The sequence below is a fragment of the Euprymna scolopes genome, chromosome 46 (assembly GCF_053919585.1).
Source record: "Euprymna scolopes isolate OS-2025 chromosome 46, ASM5391958v1, whole genome shotgun sequence".
Taxonomy (NCBI): Eukaryota; Metazoa; Mollusca; class Cephalopoda; order Sepiida; family Sepiolidae; genus Euprymna; species Euprymna scolopes.
Window position 1 is genome coordinate 145,995,743 of NC_136527.1, and position 25,667 is coordinate 146,021,409.

Sequence of the window (25,667 nt, forward strand, 5' to 3'; positions counted from 1 at the left end):
GTTTACCATTGGTTAACCGACACCTTGACTGGAAAGGCTCGAGTTAATACTAGAGCTGCAAGTGAAATGCTAGTACGAAGGAGACTAGCAATAATTAAGCGTCTAGTTGACGAATACAGCTTGCAGGTAGACATTACGTTAGTCTCGTCGATGCAGAATTTGGCTGATAGCTTGACTCGAGTACCAAAGAGGTGGATCGATGCAATGAGGCAGGGATCCGATCTTCAACAACAAACATGCGCGACTGTAACGGATCAATTAACACCTGACCAGATCCGTATGATACACCAGCAGATTGGACATCCTGGAATTCAGAGGACTGCATATTTTGTCCGAAGAGTATGCCCTGCAACTACAAAAGCATCAGTGAAAGCAGCCATACGTTCGTGTGAAGAGTGTCAGAGAATTGATCCGGCACCATCCCAATGGCAAAAAGGGAAGCTCGAGGTGGAGGGCAACTGCCAGCGAGTAGGGATGGACATAACACATTATGGGGACAAACATTTTTTGACCATGACGGATTGTGGCCCGACGCGTTTCACAATATGGCGCCTGTTGACACGACAGGATGCAGCCAGCATTATACAACAGTTGAGAGCCGTCTTTTTTGAACGTGGTGCCCCGATTGAAATTCTGACTGATAATGCCGCCACATTTCGATGTCAAGAATTTCAGAAATTCGTGCACGAATGGGGGATTAAAATGCATTATCGGTGTGCATATTATCCCGAGGGTAATGGTATAGCAGAACGGTGTCACCGCACCATCAAAAGAATTGCAGCCAGGACGCAGTGCTCTATTCCAGAAGCTGTGTACTGGTATAATATAACACCCAAGGACAATGCAACACTAGCAACTGCACCAGCCAATGGGATTTACCAATATGAACAGCGTGTGAAAGGAGTTGATGCCATACCATCAGTGGTGAGTGTTGTCAATACACCATATCAGGTGGGAGACCTTGTTTGGATAAAACCCCCAAATGCTGGGTGCACTACGAAATTTTTCCGGGGAAAAATAGACGAAATCATAAGTCCTCAGACCATGTTGATTGGTGGCATACCACGTCACGTAAAAGATATCCGCCCTTGTTATACCTCTTCTGATTCTGAGGACGATGAGGAGGATCTCACACCGTTCAGAGATGATCCTGATCACTTACTGCCCCTTCAGGTGAGCATAGAAACACCACCAACAGAACCAGATGAGGGAATGATGGGACATACTGATGACAATAGTGAGGAGAGCGATGGACACAAGGAAGTAATGCCTCATCGAAATACTCGATTGAGACGAATACTGCCCACCCCCCGTGATTGCGAAACCCCGCGAGAAGGGATGATGGAGCATACCGAGGAGATGACGCCTCCGATTCTTCGGAGAAGTACCCGACAAAGACGGATACTGCCCCCCTGCCCTGATTGTGAGACACCGCCTATGGAACCACGAGACGGGATAATGGAACAGACTGGTAGTAATGATGGTGGTAATGAAGAAACAGCAATGAGGAAGTGCTGCCCCCAATTCTTCGAAGGAGTACCCGCCAACGACGATTGCCCGCATGTCCTGTTTGTGATCATGAGATCAGGGGGGAGTGTGGAGAAATGCGTGACTTACCTGGATAGACCACGTGCGGGTCGGTCACCGAAAATAAATAAAAAGAAAGAAAAGAAACGGTCAAGACTCTTATTTATAGAGTAGTGATCACGTGAGTTAGAAGAATATGCAAATAGAGGTGAACGATTTTGCGATATAAAAAGCCTGTGTTGTTAAGAGGAGGGGCGGACTGTTGGCAGAAGTCAGTGCTGTCAGACGTGCTTTAGAGTTTTTTTTGTTATATGCTGTGTTCGATTGTTGGGAGAGAGAAAAGAGAAGAGGAGGAACCAAGAAGACATTCTGCAGATACTTAACTTTGTGTTGGTTTTAATATCATAGGAATCGTTTGTAGTGGAAATTTAGTAAGTTGGATTACTTAAAGGGAATGCCCCATCAAAAATTGTTTATATTGGACTTGAAGACGACCATATTGTAGTCAGCTGGAAAGCAGGCAAACGGAAGAGAGTTCCACAGGTTTACAGTTCTAAGAAATAATCTTTGTTCATGGAATATACGTTTAGGTTTAGGCAAAAATAATGAATGGGGAAATTATTGATAGTGTTTTCAGTTAGACGAGCGTTTCTTGTGAAAGTGTGGCGAGGTGGCATAGATTGGAGCTCGGACGAGCACTTGTCATAAAAATAACGAAAAATCAGAAACAGGCTCGCAACGTCTCTTCTGTGAGAAAGAGGTGGCATGGAAGAGAACATGACACCTTCTACTAGGCTATGAAATAAATTGAAACTCTTTCAAGGTATGATAAGGTATTTCTATTAGTTTCTACCCAGATGTGGCAACAGTACTCCATCCTTGGACGTACCTGGCTCTTATATAGGTAGAGAATTGCATGAGCAGTGAGATATCTGCTTGACCAATAGAAGGATCCCACCATTTTCTCCAGCAACGTTGGCAATGGATTGAATGTAAGTGTTCCATTTCAGATCAAGAGTAAAGGTCAAGCCCAGAAGCTTGTAAACCATGGAACCTCCCCAAGACGAGAGTCATTCATTGATGATATAAAGATAGAAGCTTCGTTTGAGTGCACCTCTTTCCCAATTGTACCATGTGCTCAAGATCAGAGGAGAGAGAATCAGAGAGAACTTGGTCGTTTACGCCCTTTGATGTGCTGCCATAGATGTCTATGAATGAACTAAGGATGTGATTTGGAAGATTATTAATTCAGGAAGAGAGTTGGGCTCAGGATGAATTTCTGAGGGGCTCCAGCATTTATACTGTGGGCCTTGCTGGCAGTCTTGAAAGCAACTTTACTCTCAGTACATCTATCACGTTGGAAGCAATGGAAAAGGTGATTTTTGTATGCAATGGCTGTTAGGTTTTTGCTGGATTTTTTTCGAGGGTATGAAAGGGTCTATACTTACAATTAACTATTCCGTCAGGTCAGCTACTATAGAGGACACATCCTTTTAAAACATAGAACGCAGAGGGAGATCTGATATAAATGCACGTCAGCTATATAGAGTACTGTACGATGGAGAGGTACGTCTGCAGACTTCTTACATTTCATTTTTATTTTAACTGATACAACAGAATGTTTGGAAAATCCAGTGGAGACAGAACGGAAGATGAATTTAGCTCAAGGCAAGTTGTGAGAAAAAAGTATAGCAGACTTGCATATTACTCGTAAGTGTCGATACCATAACACTTCTCTTAAAAAAAGGAGGAGTTAGTGCCTGGGAGGATGCAACTCATGACAAGTAAAGCCTATCGACATCTAGCCATGTTGCATGAACAACAACAGGTGTTACACCGTTTGGAGTAACGCCCCTTGGAGGTGACCGGTGTAAGAAGAGTACTAAATAAAGATAGTTGCCGAGTAAACACAACGACTGGTGTTATGTTATATTTATCCGTGGGCATCCTCACGCATGAAACATGGTGATAGCGGTGGGATGTACAATAAAGAGAAGAAAAAATAAAACGGTGGAAAGGTAGCAGAAAAAGAAAAAAAAACATATAAGTAACGTATTAAACGTTACTTATATGTTTTCGATGTGAAAATTACGACGCCACGAGGTGGTGAGAAAAAAATGTCGGAAGGAGACATGAGTGGAATAAACAGACCGATAGCTGGCATAAGACCACAACCACCCCTTTGTATGGAGCAGAATTTGACAGAATTGGAAGCTATTTAAGCTGAAATGGCATAATTATGCCATTATTACGTATCTGACAACCCAGTCGATACAATATCAAAGTGCACTTTTGCTTCATACGTTAGGGGATGATGCTTTGAAAGTGTACTATAGGTTTCACTTTTCAACGCCCAAAGATGAAAGAACGCCTTCGGAAATTATTCAGGCGTTTGATAAATATGCTATATGGGAAACAAATGAAACTTACGAGCGTTATGTTTTTCACACGAGAAAGCAAGGAGAAACGGAGACTGTGGAATCTTTTATTACGGCACTTCGGACGTTAGTAAAAACGTGCGATTTTTGATTTTTGTGACAATTGCGTTTCCTCAGTACTCAGAGATCAAGTAGTGCTGGGAATACGTAACCCTCAGACACAAGCTGAGTTACTTAAAATAAGACAGCTGGATTTACAAAGATGTACAGACATTTGTAAGCTGTCTGAAAATGCTACGTTACAAGCCAGTATCCTAAGGCCTGAGAGAGTGAACCGAGTGGAGTTCAGACACAAGAAAAAGCGAGGGGAAAAAACTGTGGGAGAATGCAGAGCGTGTACACTGCAACATGGACCGAACAAGGAAGTATGTCCTGCATTTGGCAAGACATGCTACAACTGTAATGGAAAAAATCATTTTTCTGCGAAATGCAGACTAGCAAGGAAAAAGAAGGTGCAGACTGTCAAAATGCAACAATACGAGGATCAAGGTGACAGTAGTAGTTCTTCAGACTATGGGCAGGTAGACAGTGTAACAATAAAAGAAAAAGTTAACGCTGTGAATCATGAGGTGATAAAAGCGGAAATGATGGTGAAAGGAAAGCCAATTATTTTTCAGCTTGACAGTGGAGCATCAGTAAACATACTGAATGAGAAGCATGTAATGGGGAAAACACTGGAGCCTTCAAATAAGACACTGGTCATGTGGAATGGAACAGAAGTGAAGCCATTGGGAGAGTGTCGAGTCAAAATGATAAACCCCAAAACTGGACAAAAATATGCAGTTCAGTTTGTCATTGTAAAAGAGCATTTCCATCCTTTACTGGGAGCAAATGCAATTCAGAAAATGGCACTCATGACAATCAACCAGGACCAGTTCAAAATGATAGCCAAAATTTCCCAAGTGGGTGAATCCAACAGCCAGAACTCTGACAGCATTATAAACAAGGTCACAGAAATCACTTTTTCCATAGCTACCAACGTAATAGATGCACTGAGACTAAAGCTGCTTTCAGGTCTGCCAGCAACCACTGTAACTCTGTTAAAGTCTGTTAAATCCAAGGTAGCTGATCAGCGGCTTGGATCCAACGAGTTTTGGCAAATAACAAATAGGATCCTGAACAGAAGTGTGCATTCTATCCCAACCATTATCAATGGACCAGAGGTCATCTCGTCAGCGTCAGACAAGGCCAAACTATTTGCAACGAACTTTGCAGCTAATTCTACCCTATGCGACGAAGGCCACCAACTCCCCATATTTCCTCCTATAACACAGAACAAGCTAGGTAAATACAAATATCCGTGCATGAGGTCGCCAAGCTAATAAAGAACCTAGATTCCAGTAAAGCAACTGGCCCTGATGGCATCCCAATTATAGTGTTAAAAAAGCTTCACCCAGAACTTGCTCCAATACTTACGAAACTATTTAAGCGCTGCCTTAAGGAGAAGTGCTTTCCGACTCCCTGGAAGACCTCAAGAGTTTGCTCTGTATTTAAGAATTCAGGTGATAAGTCATCTCCCTCTCAGTACAGATCAATAAGTCTCCTGTGTGTTATGAGTAAGTTGCTGGAATCCATATTAAATAGAGAAATAGTCAACCACCTCAGCAGGAATAACCTTCTTAGTGACACACAATATGGTTTCCGCTCTGCAAGATCTACCGCAGATGTGCTGACGGTTATATCCCACAGGATTAGTGAATCTCTTGACAAAGGCTTCCTTTCTAGGGCAATTGCTCTTGACATATCAAAGGCCTTAGACAAGGTATGGCATAAGGGTCTACTTCACAAGATTTCCAGCTACGGTATAACTGGAAATGTTTTCTCAATCATTAAATCATTTCTCTCCGATAGGCTCATAAGAGTAGTGGTAGATGGACAAAAATCGGAGGCCTGCAATATAAATGCTGGAGTCCGTCAGGGGTCAATCCTGGGCCCAACTCTCTTCCTGATCTACATCAATGACCTCCCTAAACACATACTAAAATCATTCGTTGACATCTATGCTGATGACACGACCATCTACAGCAACACATCAAAGGCTGTAAATGACAAAGTTCTCTCTGATTCTCTCTCCTCTGATCTCGAGCGCGTGGTTCAGTGGGGGAAGATGTGGCTGGTTACCTTTAATGCATCCAAAACCAAACTCCTATCCTTACATCATAAACGCTCTGATCCCCAGCTGGCATCAATTGTGATGGATAGCTCTCGTCTGGGTGAGGCCCCGTGTTTTGACAAGCTTCTGGGTTTGACCTTTACTCCTGATCTGAAATGGAAAATGTACATCAAGTCTGTTGCCAAGGTCGCTGGAAAGATGGTGGGATCCTTCTACCGCTCCAGAAGATATCTCACTACTGATGCAATTCTATATCTATATAAAAGCCAAGTACGTCCAAGGATGGAATACTGTTGCCATGTCTGGGCAGGAGCGGCCAAAAACAGCCTATCATGCCTTGACAGAGTACAAAATAGACTTTGTGGCTTAGTGGGGGATGCCCTTTTCTCTACCCTGCAACCTCTCTCCCACAGAAGAGACATTGCGAGCCTATCCTTGTTTTATCGTTATTTTCATGGCAGGTGCTCGCCTGAACTCCAATCTCTGGTCCCCCCTCGCCAATCTTTCACGAAAAACACCCGTCTAGCTGAATCCACTGTGAAAAATTTCCCCCACTCTATATCTGTGCCTAAATCAAAACGCGGATTCCATGAACAAAGCTTCTTTCTTAGAACTGCACGCCTGTGGAACTGTTCCGTCTGCCTGCTTCCCTCCGGACTACAACTTGGATGTCTTCAAGTCCAACGTTAACAAATTCCTAATGAACCGCCCCCTTAATTAAACACTTTATCAAATCTCCACATAAACGTAATGTACTTACAATAACCCTTATCCCTGAGTGGCTTCCGGGCCTTGATAAGTGGTGATCACTGTGTAAAAAAAAAAAAATGTTCAGAGATGTATTTAAGGAGGAATTGGGGCAGTTACCTGGAGAGGTACATTTGGAGGTGGATACAGCAGTAACACCAAATGTAGCTGCAGCATGAAGAGTGCCAGTCACACTGAAAGACAAATTAAAAGTTGAATTGGAGAAACTGGTTAAAAAGAAAGTTATTGAACCAGTAAGTGAGCCAACTCCATGGGTAAGTGCATTGGCACTGGTGATGAAGAAAAATGGAAATCTAAGGATTTGCATAGACCCAAGACCACTGAATAAAGCTTTGAAAAGGGAACATTTCCAACTACTTACATTGGATGATTTGCTGCCAGAACTGGCTGACAGCAAAGTATTTTCCACCCTGGATTTACGAGATGGATTTTGGCATTTGAAATTGGATGAAGTCAGCAGTCGTTTGACTACATTTACCACGCCATTTGGTCGGTTTCGGTGGAAGGTTTTACCATTTGGGATTACTCCAGCTCCAGAGATATTTCAAAAGGCCCTCTTTAACAATGTATGGGGTTTAGAGGGTGTGATCAACAAAGCAGATGATTTTCTGGTGATCGGGAAAGGTAAAACAATGGAGGAAGCAACAGCTGATCATGACAAGTATATATATATATATATATATATATATATATATATATATATTCAAATAAAAATTTCATAATCTAATAAAATGTGGTTATTGTTTACTTTTTGTGTGTGACTTACCCCTTTTGTAAATTCCTTATTTATTCGTTTATGCTGCGAGCGCACTTATACCTGCGGGACTACCGGAAGTTCCGGTTTCTGTCCTTAGAAAATAAGCATTTAGAGTATTTTCCTTATACATCTACAGAGGGCGCAGTAATTTTAAAGGACTTTCCTTACACATTTTCTACAACCCATTTTGTAAATTCCTTATTTAATATTCAGTGAGTTTTATTAATTTACGATTCTGCGAAGATTTATCACATTTTTTTGGTTCAAATCTAATTTTGTCATTTAAATCATTTTTATTCATTTTTATAACGCGTTTATGCTGCGAGCGCACTTATACCTGCGGGGCTACCGGAAGTTCCGGTTTCTGTCCTTAGAAAATAAGCACACGCCCCGGCCCTTCCTCAATCAGGCCTCGGCTTCATACTTTATTACAAATATTACCTCACTGTCCTGTTTAAACTTTTTTTTTTTTTTTTTAGAAATTTATGTTTGTATTCAACTTTTTGTTTGAATTTATTACAATCTTATTAAAATTTTTTTGGTTGATTTTTTTTATAGAAATAAAAAGTTTGTATTCAATGCTTAAAACTTTTTTTTTTAAATATTAGATATAAAACATTTTTGAACACAAATAGGTCACCAATATGGGAAGGAAAAACAAGTTGCATAAGTTACCTAAAATTGTTTATGAATAATTTCTGAACGATATTTCCTTTTAAATAATTTGTCAATAATAATAATAATGATTACTAAAACGTTTAGCATTTTTAAAATAAAGTTTAACTTATATTTTGAACGAAAATAAAAGGGAAATCAATAAAATTATATATTACTTGGTTTCAAATAACTTGAAGTTGAACTTATTTAGGACAGAGTTATCTGCCCTTCCTAAAATTGAAAAATTCTTAGCGACGCTAATTACCTCCGAATAATCCAAATAATCCTCATATTAAAAAATAGCGAAACTATTTCACACGTCTTATTAGACGGGTGTAACAGAACAATGGGCGACCATAGCCGGTGTCATTTGAAAATCGTTTACTAATGTAAAATTGTTTCGCTTCCCAGACTGAAGTTTAGGCACCGCCAAAAATGGCCGCAAAATCAAGTTATTGTTGTTTTTCAAAACTAAATTACATTTATTAAAATCCATTATTTCTGAGTAACTTTTTTTTCCATAAAGATAAAACCCTGAATTTTATCATATAGAAAACAGAATAATGTAAAACTTTTTCTACTATTTTTAATTAAATTTTAGATGTTAAATTTTCCCAAAAAGTTAACAATTGACATTTTTTGTCTTGCACAAAAAACGTACATAAATATTAAAAACAAAAAAGAAGGGTTTTGAAATAATTAATTTATTTATTTATTGTCTAACTAAGATTTAGGATGATTTTCTAAGAGAATATGCAAAAATATTATAATATAAGTACCTGGATTTCAAATAATTCCACTTATTCATATATGTAACCAGTTATTTCGCATCAATCTAGAGTCCAGATCGACACTGTTTACGTTTGCGTTTGATAAGAAACAAACTATGGAAGACCAAACAGGCCAAAAAAACTTATTTTTCAGTGACGAAAATTTCAATGTATTATTAAGCTGAGGCTGGCCAGTACCAGATGGGTGACCATTTGTATGAGTTTGGTTTTTAATGTATATGTGTGTGGGGCCAGGCTCCCCAAAATGGGGGGGGGGCAATTTAAAGCAGAATAAAAAAAAATTATTTCAGCGCGTTTGGTCCACCGTAGTCGAAAGGCGGCAAACGTTTTCAAACGGGATAAAAAAAATTATGCTATTTTTAACACAAAGGGCACAATATTTATCGAATTTTTTTTTTTATCGATTCTTCAAAACATGCCCTATTTAATAATGGTCATGCATTATTCGGCTCGCTAAAAAAAATTGTTAATTTATTTATCAAAGATTTTAAAATGGCTTTTTTCGTATAAATATTAAAAAAAATTTTTTTTTTGTTTTGCTTAACTTAAATTAATTATTTTACTTAACATATTCACCGAATTTCACACTTCAAAACTCAAAAGCGGGATAATTAAACACAATCGAAGTTCTGATATTCAGACGTCAAAATAAGGTATGCAGAATTTTTTTTTTTTTAAAATCTATAATTCTGTCCCTTACAACAACACAATATGTTTTGTTCAGTTTCAGATGATTATTTTAAGCATATTTGTTCCCACTTCAAAACAAGGGGGGTTTTATAAGCAAAAAAAAAAAAAAAATATATATATATATATATATATATATATATAAATATCGTTTATGAAAAATAAGTACACCGTTATAAAGTTCATTCTTCTTTTAATAATCGCTGAAAATTTCGTATTGATCGGATAATTACCTGATTTTTGGTAGATTTTTAAAAAGACGGTCCGTCAAAAAGTACTGACCTGCCCCCCCCCCCCCAGTTTTGGCGGTGCCTACTGAAGTTCCTGTGGCAAGATTGAAGATTGAGTGAAAAATTACGGTATTATTTTACTTTAAGGCCCGTCTCACGTCCGTACATAATAAAATATTTCTTTTGTACCTATTTACTATGCCTCCCCACGGGACAGAGTTAGACACCAGGGTCGTTTTTTAACGTGGAGAAAAGGTACAAAAATAAAAATTGTCTCAGTCGTGAAGGATTTCTCCTCCACCGAAAGAGAACAAGAAATAGAAGTACAGCATCTGAAGAACAGATACTACACTTTGATCTTGTCCCGAAGGCCAAGTTCTTTTGTAGATCTCAAAACAAATCTGTAAACCGTTTCCGTCGCAAAAAAAAAAAAAAAAAAAAAAATAGTTTTCATGAAGAAATTATTTTTTCGAAAAGCGGGTAATCACTTTTCCATGTAAATTTAACTTAAAATCAGCACCGAGTGCCCACCTGAGAAAAAGGGGGAATTTTTTTGTGTGATTATTGGCTAAACAGTTTTTTGTTTGATTTCTTTTGCATGGTATTAACCCCTGAACTTGTTAAATAAGCGGAGCTTTCTTTCAAACGTAAATATTATAAACTGAACTTTTTAAAAATAATAAACAGTTTTTAGTTATTTTAAATAATATATACGGAAGTTATTTTTTTTTTTAATTTTAGACAATATACTTCGGACTACTGTTCTCACCTTGGATGTTAATAGTAATTCGACTAATTCAAAAAATAATGACATGTTAAACCTTACAAAACAAACCTGGTTTTCGTATCTTTATTATTTTTTTATTTTGTAATAAATTGTATATAAAAATGAATTTTACAAAATACATATCTTCATATTTTAAATAAATTGTATAAAAAAAATTAAATTTACAAAACAAATCGAAATGAACCTTTAGTAAAAATTGTATTTTTAAAAATGAATTTTACAAAATAAATCTTAAAATTTGGAATGTTTTAATAAATTCTAATAATTTTTTCCAACTGAATTTCAACAAACCTTAAGTATTGGAAAAATAATCTCAACTTGATAGAAAAACAATTCGACACACTTAACTAATAAACGGACATTTTTACACGAGGGACGAAATAATGATTACACCGTTTTATGATGACCTAAATCCTTTGTTCTTTAGCGGTTGATTTTCTCTTTAAATAATTTCACGTTTAAATCGTGTTTTTCATCTTTTAATTTTGATTCTTTTATATTTTCATATATTTTATTTCTTAATGAATTGAACACACAAAACAAAAGTTGTAGCAATTTACTAAAGAAAACCTAAAAAAACAAAACAAAGTTTTTGCACACAAAAGAAAAAACGATTTCATCGCGATTTTTTTTTTTTTCGTATTGAATTCCTGGAATGAAAGGTAAGTTTTTTTTTCTTTTACTTTTTAACAATTTAAAAATACAATAACTTTTAAAATAATTTTAAACATTAAAACAATTTATTTTTATTGCAATTCAATAAAGAATACGAAAAAATTGCGAAAACTCACCGTTATTGTATTTTGTCGGAATTAGCATACCGACGAGTAGGGGGGAGGGGAAGAAAAGACGGTTTAAGTCTTGCAACGAAATGTCGACGTTGCTTACAAGCAGTCTTTCCTTGTAAAAGTAACACATGGGTAACGATGGTCGAAGTGTAATTTGTCTAAAAGACAGCAGCAACAACAACAGTAGAGCGAGAGCGGCCACCCCTTTTTATCTACTCCAACTCTCAGTCAACGAGATTCACGCGTGACTGAAATGTCTATTTAACTTGTAAGGAATAGGCACTCAGGTTCTTTGATTAACGGACCACCGGCCGTGTTGGTCACAGCTACCAGCACTCCTTTCTTCCCCACCGACCTACCCTTGGCAAGTCAACCAATTCAAAATTCTCACAATTTTTATTTAAAAAGTAATGTCTGTTTCGAAAAATGCAATTTTACCCAACTTTCCGAAAAATATATATAACTTTCCACTTGGTGAATGTTTTTGCTTAAAAACTTAAAACGACATAATTAAAAAGAAACAAAAACGATCTATCGACCAAAAATCTCCTAAAATTATATTATTTAATCTGACATTTAATATTTATCCAAATTGTGAAAAAAAGGATTAATGATTGCTAGAGAAGAGAAGGATCGGCGTGCACTTACCTTGAATACTAACCAAGAAGAACTGTTGTTGTTATTCACCCTTTTAAAGTTTTATTTTGTGCTCCGGATCACGTGATAGTTAATCATCTGATCCTTCCATTATATAAGAGGGGAGATTCCCTTGTCTTGTCTCTCTTTTTTTTCTTCACCACAAACTGATTCAGTTGCCGGCGATTGAAAGTAAATCTTTTCCACTTTCGTCTGGCAAAGATACTACAAGACGGTTACGTCGCGGAAGGGGGCAATTCTTTCGCAATCTAAGGTAAGTGCATTGCTCCCTTCTTGATCTGAGCGGTCATTTGATTCTTTGCTGGAAATGAATTTTTTCACAATATATATTATTTCTGTGGAAAATTCCTTTGTGTTTTTAATGTTTTCTCCAATATTAAAAATTTTAGCATGGGATCACTTTCTTTTACAAATTTACATAAAATAAACACATTCATTGGCCATCACCAACTTGAAAAAAAACTTCATATAAAAAAAATATAGTTGTAAAACTTTACAATCTAACCCAGCCAAGTTTAATCCTTAAAAAAATTGACTTTATTTTGGCAACTACATTTTAACAAGTTTAAAATATACGCAAAACGAATAAAATAATAAATATTTAAGTTTTTAAGGTAGGTGATCACTATCCTATATAAATTTAACGTAAAATGAACACCCACTTCATGACCAGTTAGCAGACAATAATACCTGTATTTTTTTTATTTTTATTTTTTTTGTTGGAAAGGAAGAGATTGGAGCTCATATCAGTTTTTGCTTTCTTACGTTTTTTTTGTGATAAGTATTATATCGTATATGTTGTTAACTATTCTGCACTTCTACTTAACTATGTAATAAACAAAAGATACCGTGAAAAGTGTCATTGTGACATTTTTTTGGTGGTTTCCTACCAGAATTTTGTTTAATTATTGATTTTTAAATGATTATCGGGACTTCTATTATGGCTGTTTTATATCATCCAATTTTTCTAATTTTAACATAAGACTCGGTATGAATCTTTTTTAAGTTTCTTTAATGCTTCCAAAAAAGTTAAAGCACAAAGCAAGGTTATCCAAGTAGGTAGAAGAGTTACTGATGTTGCCTTTGGTAACAATCCTTTGTTATATATTTGATTTTTTACCACTTTTTCGTTTTTTGTCTAAAATGCCCATTCAATTTTTAAATTGTTAGGTGAAAGTACAGATTAGTTAACAAGAACCCCATTTCTCATGTTAAGAATAGCTTTCTAAATAATATCATTATTATTAATAAGTGGAGGTGTCCTTCTTTGGCGTGGTTTCCTATCAGTATTTTGTTTAATTATTGATTTTTAAATGATTATCGGGACTTCTATTATGGCTGTTTTATATCATCCAATTTTTCTAATTTAAACATAAGACTCGGTATGAATATTTTTTAAGTTTATTTAACGCTTCCGAAAAAGTTAAAGCACAAAGCAAGCTTATCCAAATAGGTAGAAGAGTTACTTACATTGCCGTTGATAACAATCATTTGTTATATATTTGATTTATTTACCACTTTTTCGTTTTTTGTCTAAAATGCACATTTAATTCATTAAATTGTCAGATGAAAGTACGACTGAATTAACAAGGACCCATTTTCTCGTATTAAGAATAGCTTTCTAATTATTATTATTATTATTATTAATGAGTGTAAATGTCCTTTTTATTTAAAAAAGAACAAAAGATAGAATGTATGAGTAAAAAAATTTAAAATCGATTGTTAGGTGAAAGTACAGATTAGTTAACGAGGACCCCATTTCTCATGTTAAGAATAGCTTTCTAAATAATATCATTATTATTAATAAGTGGAGGTGTCCCTTATAAAATAGAATGTATGAGCATAGAATGTAAAAAAGTAATAGGATGGCACTTTTTTAAATATTAAATGTGAATTTGAATTTTAACAATTAAAAAAACAAACAACAATATTTTTACAGTATCTTTTGTTTATCAAATTAGTTGTTTTTTATTTTTTATTACATTTTCACTCTAAACAAGGCACACTGCCACCTTGATATAGGGGGCTACTATCAGGGACATAAGCTACAGGGGTACTATGTAGGGAGTTGGGCAGCAAGATGTCGGTTCACGTTAAACTTGAACTTCTGCATGTCAGTACAGTTGGGGAAGCAGGGAACCGGAAGGGAATTCCAAAGTTTAACCATTGTCGGGAAGAAACTACTGGAGTAGAAGGCTCTCTTATATCTAGGGTGAAGGGGTGGGATTTAGCTGCTTGTTGGGTTTGTTAGCGGTATTTACGTTAGGGGTACAAGTGCTTTGAACACTCACCAAATCCATTAACTCACATTTAGTATAATCTATATTTGGTTTAATTCTTATCACTTTGTTTTTCCTGGGGATGGGGCATTCTACCGGATGCTAAACATTCTCCCATTAGTTTACTTACAACCGAGAGATCTTTTTTAAGATTCTAACCATCCCTTTAAGTTTGTATTTCTTTTACACTTGGTTCACCGGGTATATTTGCCAGATAGTTTTTGAAATTCTTTTCATTAGCCCAGTTGCTCCTATAATGACTGGTATGATTGATAACTTCTTAAGATTCCAGTTTCTTTTCATGTCGTACGATAACGTGTTTGTTCTTAAATCTCAGCCAATGAAATTTGCCGGAAAGCCTGTCGCACAAAATAACGCACACGCTATCATCTTAATATATAGATTATTATTATTATTGTTATTATTATGATTAATATTATTGACATTATTATTATTATTATTATTATTATCACTATTATTATTGTTATTATTATTATTATTAATATTATTATTATTATATAGATTATTATTATTATTATATAGATTATTATTATTATTAATATTATTATTATTAATATTATTATTATTATATAGATTATTATTATTATTAATATATAGATTATTATTATTATTATTATATAGATTATTATTATTATTAATATATAGATTATTATTATTATTATTATTATTATTATTATTATTATTATTATCATGTGTGTTAATTGCTGTGTTACGCTTACATCCGTGTGACTGTTGTTTAATTGTTATAGACTTTCATTTCTTGTAATAAATAAGTTCAGTTTCGGTTTCGAGTAAAGCTGATGGCACTCCAGTAATTTATTTTTTCAGAAAATACTATATATATATATATATATGGTAATCTCCAAAAATACCGTTAGGGCTTACAACATGGCCGCCAGAAGAGTCACGTGATCCGGTTGATCCAAAACATGAATCGTGCAAATGGAAAACGCAGCCTTGAAGGCAAACTTTGACAAACAATCACAATTTGTTTGTATTTAATTTTTTGTTGATATAATGTTGTTATAAAAATAGGCAAACTTTGAGAAACAATCTTGGGTTGTTTTTAGTTAAAACAGTGTTTATAAAAAGTATTTTATTCAGAACAAACAAGTGGTCGACTAGGTGTATCAGAATTTTAGGCGGAATTTTTGACACCCCCAACAAAAAACTGCGAATAAAATATATAAAACTCGTAATTTCTGTTTTTAAAGTGGGTTGTCAATTTTCTTTATGAAATATACTTCCAAAATAAACTATTACAGTCGTTTAAAACATAATAGAAGTATTATTTTTTATTTTTTAAAAACAATGTTTACAAAATGTCTACGCACGTTCGTTTAAATATAAACTGTTTTTTACATCATATTTTTATAACATTATATCTTAAAAAAAATGAACACCTTGTTTTAAATACCATTTTTATGAAAAACTCTGAATAAAATATTTTTTATAAACACTGTTTTAAAAAACAAACAAAATGTGATTGTTTCTCAACAAAAAATTAAATGACCGTTCTAAATAAATTATTTATTATGATATTGAAAAACTGTTTTTGTACTTAATTATTATGCTTGTTTGTCAAAGTTTGCTTTAAATTTGCATTTTCCGGTTTCGTAATACGGCGATTCATGTTTTGGATCAACCGGATTACGTGACTCTTCTGGCGGCCATGTTGTCAGCCCTAACGGTATTTTTGGAGATTACCATATATATATATGGTTTTGATTCAAGCTGATGCACCCAAGTCATATGGATATATTTTTTTATTTTTGAAATCACAACTTTATAATATATAAAAATCGATATCACTTATATTCTATAATAGATACGAAGTATGCAAGAATTAAAATATCATATTTAAATTGAAATTATTACCAGGCGATGCCAGGCGTCCCTGCTAACTTAGATAAATACTTTTGCAGTTTTAATAAAAAAGCTACAATCATATCAGAACGCTTCCGGTTATGCTGAACATCTACAGAATGCCAACATCAATATATTACATATGACTAAGTCCCCTGTGGAATTTCCACAGGTCCCGCTAGTTATTATTATTGTTTTGCTATAATTTATGGCAATTAATTTCGCCGGTTGTGCATTTTATAAAGCAATGGAAGTCGGTGTTTTTTGTACTCATGCAAATATTGATCAAGCCTTAACTCAGCATTTGCAGGGCTTTTCCCCGGAACATGACGTTAAAAGTTGGATAATGCCGAACATTGTCAACAGAAAACATAACAATGCTACGTAAAAGAAAAAAGTAAAACTTTAAATGTAGTAACACTAACAAAATAAAAGAAAAAAAAAAATTAACAAAAAAAAGCAAAAAAAAAACTACCGTAATTTTACATTTTTATTTACTGAGTGAAGAAAAGGTGTTTTTTTTTGTTTTTTTTACACAGTGATCACCACTTATCAAGGCCTGGAAGCCACTCAGGGATAAGGGTTATTGCAAGTACATTACGTTAGTGTGGAGATTTGATGAAGTGTTTACTTAAGGGGGCGGTTCATTAAGAATTTATTAATGTTGGACTTGAAGACATCCAAGTTGTAGTCCGATGGGAAGCAGGCAGACGGAACAGAGTTCCACAGGCGTGCAGTTCTAAGAAAGAAGCTTTGTTCATGGAATCAGCGTTTTGATTTAGGCACAGATATAGAGTTGGGGGAATTTTTCACAGTGGATTCAGCTAGTCGGGTGTTTTTCGTGAAAGATTGGCAAGGGGGGACCAGAGATTGGAGTTCAGACGAGCACCTGCCATGGAAATAATGATAAAACAAGGATAGGCTCGCAACGTCTCTTCTGTTGGAGAGAGGTTGCAGGGTAGAGAAAAGGGCATCCCCCACTAAGCCACAAAGTCTATTTACTCTGTCAAGGCAGGATAGGCTGTTTTTAGCAGCTCCTGCCCAGATATGGCAACAGTATTCCATCCTTGGACGTACTTTTTTGTCTCAAATTATTTTGAAACAAAATTGTTTTTGAAAGGTGTTTTTTATGACCTACACCAGCGACTAAACAAAAAGCTGAGCCAATTACAATGCAGCATTGTAATTTTTAACTTGACAACCTTAGCCTAGTATAAACAACCCCAACTTCCCCATTATAAGAACAGTTTTCACAATAAACACCTCCAACCTCCCCATGTTAAGAACAACTTTCGGAATAAATACTCCCAACCTCAAAAGCCGTTCTTAACATGGGGAGGTTGGGGATGTTTATACTAAGCTGGGGTTGTCAAGTTGAAAATCACCAGCTTTTTGTTTAGTCGCTTGTGTGGCATTATCCGGCTGTTGATGTCATCGTTCGGGGAAAGCTGAGTGAATGCTGAGTACCGTCTGGATCAATATCTGCACGAATACTGCTTTTTATTATTTTACAAATCTTTTTGTGATTTAAATACGTAGTGATATAAAATTCTTTTTCAGTTTATTTTTTTTCTTTAGCAAATATAATTGAAATTTTTTAATTTAGCAAATATAATTATTCTTTTATTTTAGCAAATATAATTATTTTTTTATTTTAGCAAATATAATTATTCTTTTATTTTAGCAAATATAATTATTCTTTTATTTTAGCAAATATAATTAAAAATTTTACTTTAGCAAATATTATAAATATTTGTTACTTAAGCAAAAATAATTAAAATTTTTACTTTAGCAAATATTATAAATATTTGTTACTTAAGCAAAAATAATTAAAATTTTTACTTTAGCATATATAATTAATCTTTTACTTTAGCAAATATAATTAAATTTTTTTACTTTATCAAATATAATTAATCTTTTACTTTAGCAAATATAATTTAAAAATTTTACTTGAGAAAATATAATTAACATTTTTAGTTGTTTAGCAAAATATTTTAGGTTAGGCAATATAATAAAAAAAATTTTCTTTAGCAAATATAATTAAAACATTTTCTTTAGCAAATATAATTAAAATTTTTTACTTTAGCAAATATATCTGAAATTTTTTTATTTAGCAAATATAATAAAAAATTTTACTTTAGCAAATATTATAAATATATGTTACTTTAGCAAAAATAATTAAAATTTTTACTTTAGCAAATATAATTAAATTTTTTATTTTAGCAAATATAACTGAAATTTTTTCGTTAGCAAATATAATTTAAAAATTTTACTTTAGTAAATATAATTAAAATATTTACTTTAGCAAATTTTATTTAAAAATTTATTTTAGCAAATATAATTAAAATATTTTACTTTAGCAAATATAATAAAAAATTATCTTTTTCTTTAGCAAATATTATGAAGTTTTGTTGTTAAGTGAACAAGTGAACATTTTGTTGAGCACGAACACAACTTTTACATCATATGAATTTACGTGACTAAAACAGGGATTAATACCAAAGCTATTACTATAACTATTGACACTCTTTTTAATTGTCATAGATTTACTATATGAACCAGTCAGAAGTAGTTTTCTGTGAAAAGATATCTCTTAAGATTCAGGAAGATTGAACTTTCTTTTACTTGATTTACCGACCCCCTTCAAACGACAGTTCTAAAATTTGTAATGCAGAGCCAACTGTTTTTCTTTAGTGGATAAAAAGAAGCATGTTTTCAACACCTGATGCAGCGACTGAAACGTGCTAAAAACACCCAATATGAGAAAAATAGTTGGATTAATCAAAATAACACAAGCATTCACATCTCATCTCAAATATTCAGAATTTTACAAACAAATATTACATGGAGAAATACTAATTATATTTTGTTTACAAACAATATATTACATGAAGAAATACTAATCATATTCTGTTTACAAACAAATATTACATGAAGAAATACTAATTATATTTTGTTTACAAACAAATATTACATGAAGAAATACTAATTATATTTTGTTTACAAACAAATATTACATGAAGAAATACTAATTATATTTTGTTTACAAACAAATATTACATGAAGAAATACTAATTATATTTTGTTTACAAACAAATATTACATGAAGAAATACTAATTATATTTTGTTTACAAACAAATATTACATGAAGAAATACTAATTATATTTTGTTTACAAACAAATATTACATGAAGAAATACTAATTATATTTTGTTTACAAACAAATATTACATGGAGAAATACTAATTATATTTTGTTTACAAACAAATATTACATGAAGAAATACTAATTATATTTTGTTTACAAACAAATATTACATGAAGAAATACTAATTCTATTTTGTTTACAAACAAATATTACATGAAGAAATACTAATTATATTTTGTTTACAAACAAATATTACATGAAGAAATACTAATCATATTCTGTTTACAAACAAATATTACATGAAGAAATACTAATTATATTTTGTTTACAAACAAATATTACATGAAGAAATACTAATCATATTCTGTTTACAAACAAATATTACATGAAGAAATACTAATTATATTTTGTTTACAAACAAATATTACATGAAGAAATGCTAATTATATTTTGTTTACAAACAAGTATTACATTAAAATTACTAATTATATTTTGTTTACAAACAAATATTACATCAAGAAATACTAATTATATTTTGTTTATAAACAAATATTACATAAAGAAATACTAATTATATTTTGTTTACAAAAAAATATATGAAATACTAATTTTGTTTTGTTTATAAACAAATATTACATGAAGAAATACTAATTCTATTTCGTTTACAAACAAATATTACATGAAGAAATACTAATTATATTTTGTTTACAAACAAATATTACATGAAAAATTACTAATTATATTTTGTTTACAAACAAATACTACATGAAGAAATACTAATTCTATTTTGTTTACAAACAAATATTACATGGAGAAATACTAATTATATTTTGTTTACAAACAAATATTTCATGAAGAAATACTAATTATATTTTGTTTACAAACAAATATTACATTAAGAAATACTAATTATATTTTGTTTACAAACAAATATTACATGGAGAAATACTAATTATATTTTGTTTACATACAAATATTACATGAAGAAATACTAATTATATTTTGTTTACAAACAAATATTACATGGAGAAATACTAATTATATTTTGTTTACATACAAATATTACATGAAGAAATACTAATTATATTTTGTTTACAAACAAATATTACATGGAGAAATACTAATTATATTTTGTTTACAAACAAATATTACATAAAGAAATACTAATTATATTTTGTTTACATACAAATATTACATAAAGAAATACTAATTATATTTTGTTTACATACAAATATTACATGAAGAAATACTAATAATATTTTGTTTACATACAAAGATTACATGAAGAAATACTAATTATATTTTGTTTACATACAAATATTACATGAAGAAATACTAATTATATTTTGTTTACAAACAAATATTACATGAAGAAATACTAATTATATTTTGTTTACAAACAAATATTACATGGAGAAATACTAATTCTATTTTGTTTACAAACAAATATTACAAGAAAAAGTTGTTAATAACACAAAGATGAGATTAGTCTGCTTAATCAAAATACCACAACCAGGAAGATTGAACTTTCTTTATGATTTACCGACCCCTTCAAACCACAGTACTGAAATTTGTAATGTAGAGCCAATCCCTTTTCTTTAAAGAAAAAGAAGCAACAATGTTTGAACATTCTTTATGATTTACAGACCCACACGGTTCGAATTCTTGTAATGCAGAGCCAAAGCGTTTCCTTAGAGAAAAGGTATCATGCTTTCAACACCTGAAGAAGGCGACAGAGTGCAGCGACCAAACACATAAGATAAGAATAATAGTTTGATTAATCAAAATAACACAAGCATTCACAACTCATCTCCAAACTTCAGAATTGTAAATTCATTTCGTTTACAAAGAAATATTACATGAAGAAGTACAATTTTGGTTTTTGAATAATAACTAATTGTTTAACTTTTCATAAGAATATGTGAAAAAATTTAATAATATCGCATGAAATCTATTTTATATGTTTTATATTTTCAGAGTTTGCAGCAATCAACAGAAATGAATTATTTGATTAGAAAGGATGTTCATTTTCCTTTGATAATATGAGAAACTCCAAACATATTTGGAAATGTCCACTTTATAAATTTTGTGAAAATATCAGAAAGCAAAGAAATTATAGACTTGTGAAACACGTGACATCAAATTTGATGCAAATTAGTTCAAAACGTTGTTCTTGTTACGTGTATGAATTCTTTTACATATAGCATTGCCATCAATGTGAAAAATGCATGGATAATTAAAAAATAAAAAAGAAATCCAACATATATAATGTGTAAGAAAAATAAAAATTTTATTCCGTATCTTAACAGAATAAACATCCACTAAAACAAAAATCAGTACAAATTAGAGTTGAAAAAATGGAAATATATTTTACTAACAAAGGTGAAAAAATATGATTGATTAAAAGTTTGTTTTTGCACAGAAGTCACATTTGCTAAAACATACAGAAGACAAACCGCATACCTTGTGAAGTATTTCATCATTTACACGGAAGGCTACTTTGTTGCAATATGTTTAGACATAAAGGAGAAAAACCATATTCTTGCAAAGTATGTGGTTCGTCTTTTACATGTTAGTCAAATTTGTTGCAACATATGTTAACACATCCAGGAGACAAACAGCATTCTTGTGAAGCATGTGGTTCTTTTTTTACATATAAGTCAAATTTGTTCAGACATGTTTACACATACAGGAGATAAACCACATTCTTGTGAAGTATGTGGTTCTACTTTTACAGAAACGTCAACTTTGAAGCGACATATGTTAATACATACAGGAGACAAACCACATTCTTGTGAAGTATGTGGTTCTTCTTTTACACAGAAGTCAAGTTTGTTGCAACATATGTGTACACATACAGGAGACAAACCACACTCTTGTGAAGTATGTGGTTCTTCCTTTACATGGAAGTCAAGTTTGTTGCGACATATGCGAACACATACAGGAGAGAAACCATATTCTTGTGAAGTATGTGGTTCTTCTTTCCCATGGAAGTCAAGTTTGTCACGACATATGTTAACACATACAGGAGACAAACCACATTCTTGTGAAGTATGTGGGTCTTCTTTTACACAGAAGTCAAGTTTTTTGCGACACAAGTTTACACATACAGGAGACAAACCACATTCTTGTGAAGTATGTGGTTCTTCTTTTACATGTAAATCAAGTTTATTGCTACATATGCGAACACATACAGGATACAAACCACATTCTTGTGAAGTATGTGGGTTTTCTTTTACACAGAAGTCAAGTTTATTGCAACATATGTTTACACATACAGGAGATAAACCACATGCTTGTGAAGTATGTGGTTCAACTTTTGCACGGAAGTTACATTTGTTGCGACATATGCGCACACATACAGGAGAGAAACCATATTCTTGTGAATTATGTTGTTTTTCTTTTGCTCAGAAGTCACATTTGTTGCAACATATGCAAACACATACAGGAGAGAAACCACATTTTTGTGAAGTATGTGGTTCAACTTTTGCACGGAAGTTACATTTGTTGCGACATATGCGAACGCACACAGGAAAGAAACCATATTCTTGTGAATTATGTGGTTTTTCTTTTGCACAGAAGTCACATCTGTTGCAACATGTGCAAACACATACAGGAGACAAACCACATTCTTGTGAAGTATGTGGTTCTTCTTTTGCACGGAAGTCACATTTGTTGCGACATATGCAAACACACAATACGACACAATGAAGTATGCAAATATCTCCACTGGACGATCTGCAATAAGTTAAATATCGAATGCAGCAAGAAGTCATGGGAACATATACCCGAAAGAACAGTCGGAAACAAGTCATATACCATCCACTATGACTATGCAATCCCTACAGCCATGTCCCTCGAAAACGGAGCTATGAAACCCGACATTGTAATATGGGACAAGAAGGAGAAGGAAGCAACCTTGGTGGAAGTTAGTGTCCCGAATGATGCTGGGTTAAACAGAGCTGAGAGGGAAAAGATTACCAAATACCAGGGTCTTATGTATGACATGAAAAGAAACAGGAACCTTAAGAAGATCTCTATCATTCCAGTAATTATAGGAGCAACCGGACTTATGAAAAAGAATTTGATAAACTATCTTACAAATATACTAGATAAACCAAGTGCAAAGGAGATTCAAACAATTGCACTTAAAGGGACGGTTAGAATCTTAAAAAGATCTATCGGTTGGAGTGTCTAAAATAGCAGGTGTATGTTTGGCATCTGGTAGGATGCCCCATCCCTGGCTTAAACAAAATGATAAGAAAAATGAAACAAAGAGAAAAACCATAATTTTGTAAAGAATGTAGTTCTTTTTTTCACAGAAGGCAAATATGTTGCAACATATGCAAACAGATTATGGAGACAAATCACATTTATACAAAAGTTAATTTTAATTAATCACATTCGTATGCATATGGTAGATAAACGTGTATTAAGTACAGAAGACTACTTTGTTGCAATATGTTTGACTGACGATTTTGTTTAGATTCATAATAAAATTTACCTTTTCTTGTATGCATACTCCCGAGATATAGTTATTTAATTACTGTAACTATCATTTACTGGTTAAACAAATTATAAGATATTATGTCTTTGCAGCCAATTTACTTCTGACTTCATATATTTGTACTACAAACTTATCAAGTAATTTATAAATACGTTTTCTCTTTTGTTTAATTATTTCGTTTATCAGGTTTCCAGTTTTTTGGACTCGACGAATGTCCCAGGGTGAGTTCCAGAATATATCTCTAGTTCTTGAAGTTACATATAAATGTATTGACCAAATTGTAACATTACGCTGGAATCACTCGTTTGTGAAATAAGGGGACGCGGCAGTAATATGTGACCATGTTTGTCCGTTTTACAATCAATCCCAACATGAAGATAAAATAAACATTGCAGCCTGTGTTATAAGTCATATCTTTTCATCAATAAATGATTTTACGATTTTGAAGATATGCTCAATTATTAAATACGGCACAGATCAGTTCAAGCATTTAATGTTCATCATTGCTTGCTCAGTCAGATTACAAAATTGCTTTCCAGACTTTTCCTTTTTCTGGTCAGGACAACATACACCAAGCTTACTCCTTCCACAGATTTCCCTTTCCCACCCCATCGTAACTTCTCTTTAAAGACGAACTGCCGATTTTGTTTCTGGCTCTGTACTTTTACAAGAAACTAAACATTCCAACAGTTTCTTTCCTTACAAACAAATATATGAACTTTTCTCTTTTTTCTACTAACAGAAAAATGAATCAGTGTAGTCTAAATAAAACGACTTAATGTCAAAACATCTGATGAACTTTTCTCTTTGTTGCATTGTTTAATAAAGTGACGCATTGAGGACGTTTCTGTTTTGCTGTCGGTAGGCATCTCAGACTTGGGCTCATTGACATTCTCCCAGGGAGTTTTGTCGGGTGAGAATTTTCAATTTTGAAAAACCTTGGGTATAGGTAGGGGATTGTTGATTGGGCAAATATTGTTTTTAGCCATTTCATGAACATCTTTCTTGAGCTGGGATATTTGCTCCATAGAGAAGACATTGTTCCTCAGAAAATTAGACTTCTGACATGTTCACATTTACTTCTAAATTTCCTGATGGAGAATTCTATCGGATGCAAACATTCTCCAGTTAGTTTAGTTACTTTAATCAAGAGATTTTTTAAAGATTCTAATCGTTCTTTTTAAGTGCTATTGTTTATATTTCTCTTGCACTTGGTTCACCGGCTATATTCGCCAGATAGTTTTTGAAATTCTTTATAACTGGTATGATTTATACCTTCTGAAAATTCCACCTTCTTTTCATGTCGTACAAAAGTCCTTGGTATTTTGTTATTTTTTCACTGTCAGCATTTTTAAGGCCAGCATTATTGGGGACGCTTACTTCAACTACTTTCTTCCTCTTGTCTCATATCTCTATAGCCACGTTTTCTAGGATTATTAGTTTAGTTACTCTAACCAAGAGGTTTTTTAAAGATTCTAATCGTCCTTAGAAGTGCTATTGTTTGTATTTCTCTTGCACTTGGTTCACCGGGTATATTCGCCAGATAGTTTTTGAAATTCTTTATTGCTCCTATAATAACTGGTGTGATTGATAGCGTCTTAAGATTCCAGTTTCTTTTCATGTCGTACATAAGTCCTTGGTATTTT

The 25,667-nt window shown here is 33.1% G+C and overlaps 1 protein-coding gene and 1 long non-coding RNA gene across 2 annotated transcripts in view; one reads left to right on the forward strand and one right to left on the reverse strand.

Moving 5' to 3' along the window:
• Positions 1-11,681, reverse strand: part of LOC145271264 (uncharacterized) — a 39,058-nt gene extending 27,377 nt beyond the window's left edge. The window contains exon 1 of the long non-coding RNA XR_013865788.1: positions 11,547-11,681. This is a non-coding gene — a long non-coding RNA (uncharacterized LOC145271264). The remainder of the gene's footprint in view (positions 1-11,546) is intronic.
• On the forward strand, positions 11,168-24,812 carry LOC145271262 (uncharacterized). Its single transcript, XM_080126822.1, has 2 exons — positions 11,168-11,417; positions 21,492-24,812. The coding sequence occupies exon 2, from the start codon at positions 22,807-22,809 to the stop codon at positions 23,710-23,712; it is 906 nt and encodes a 301-aa protein (XP_079982948.1). The 5' UTR covers positions 11,168-11,417; positions 21,492-22,806; the 3' UTR covers positions 23,713-24,812.
• The last annotated feature ends 855 nt before the right edge of the window (positions 24,813-25,667 follow it).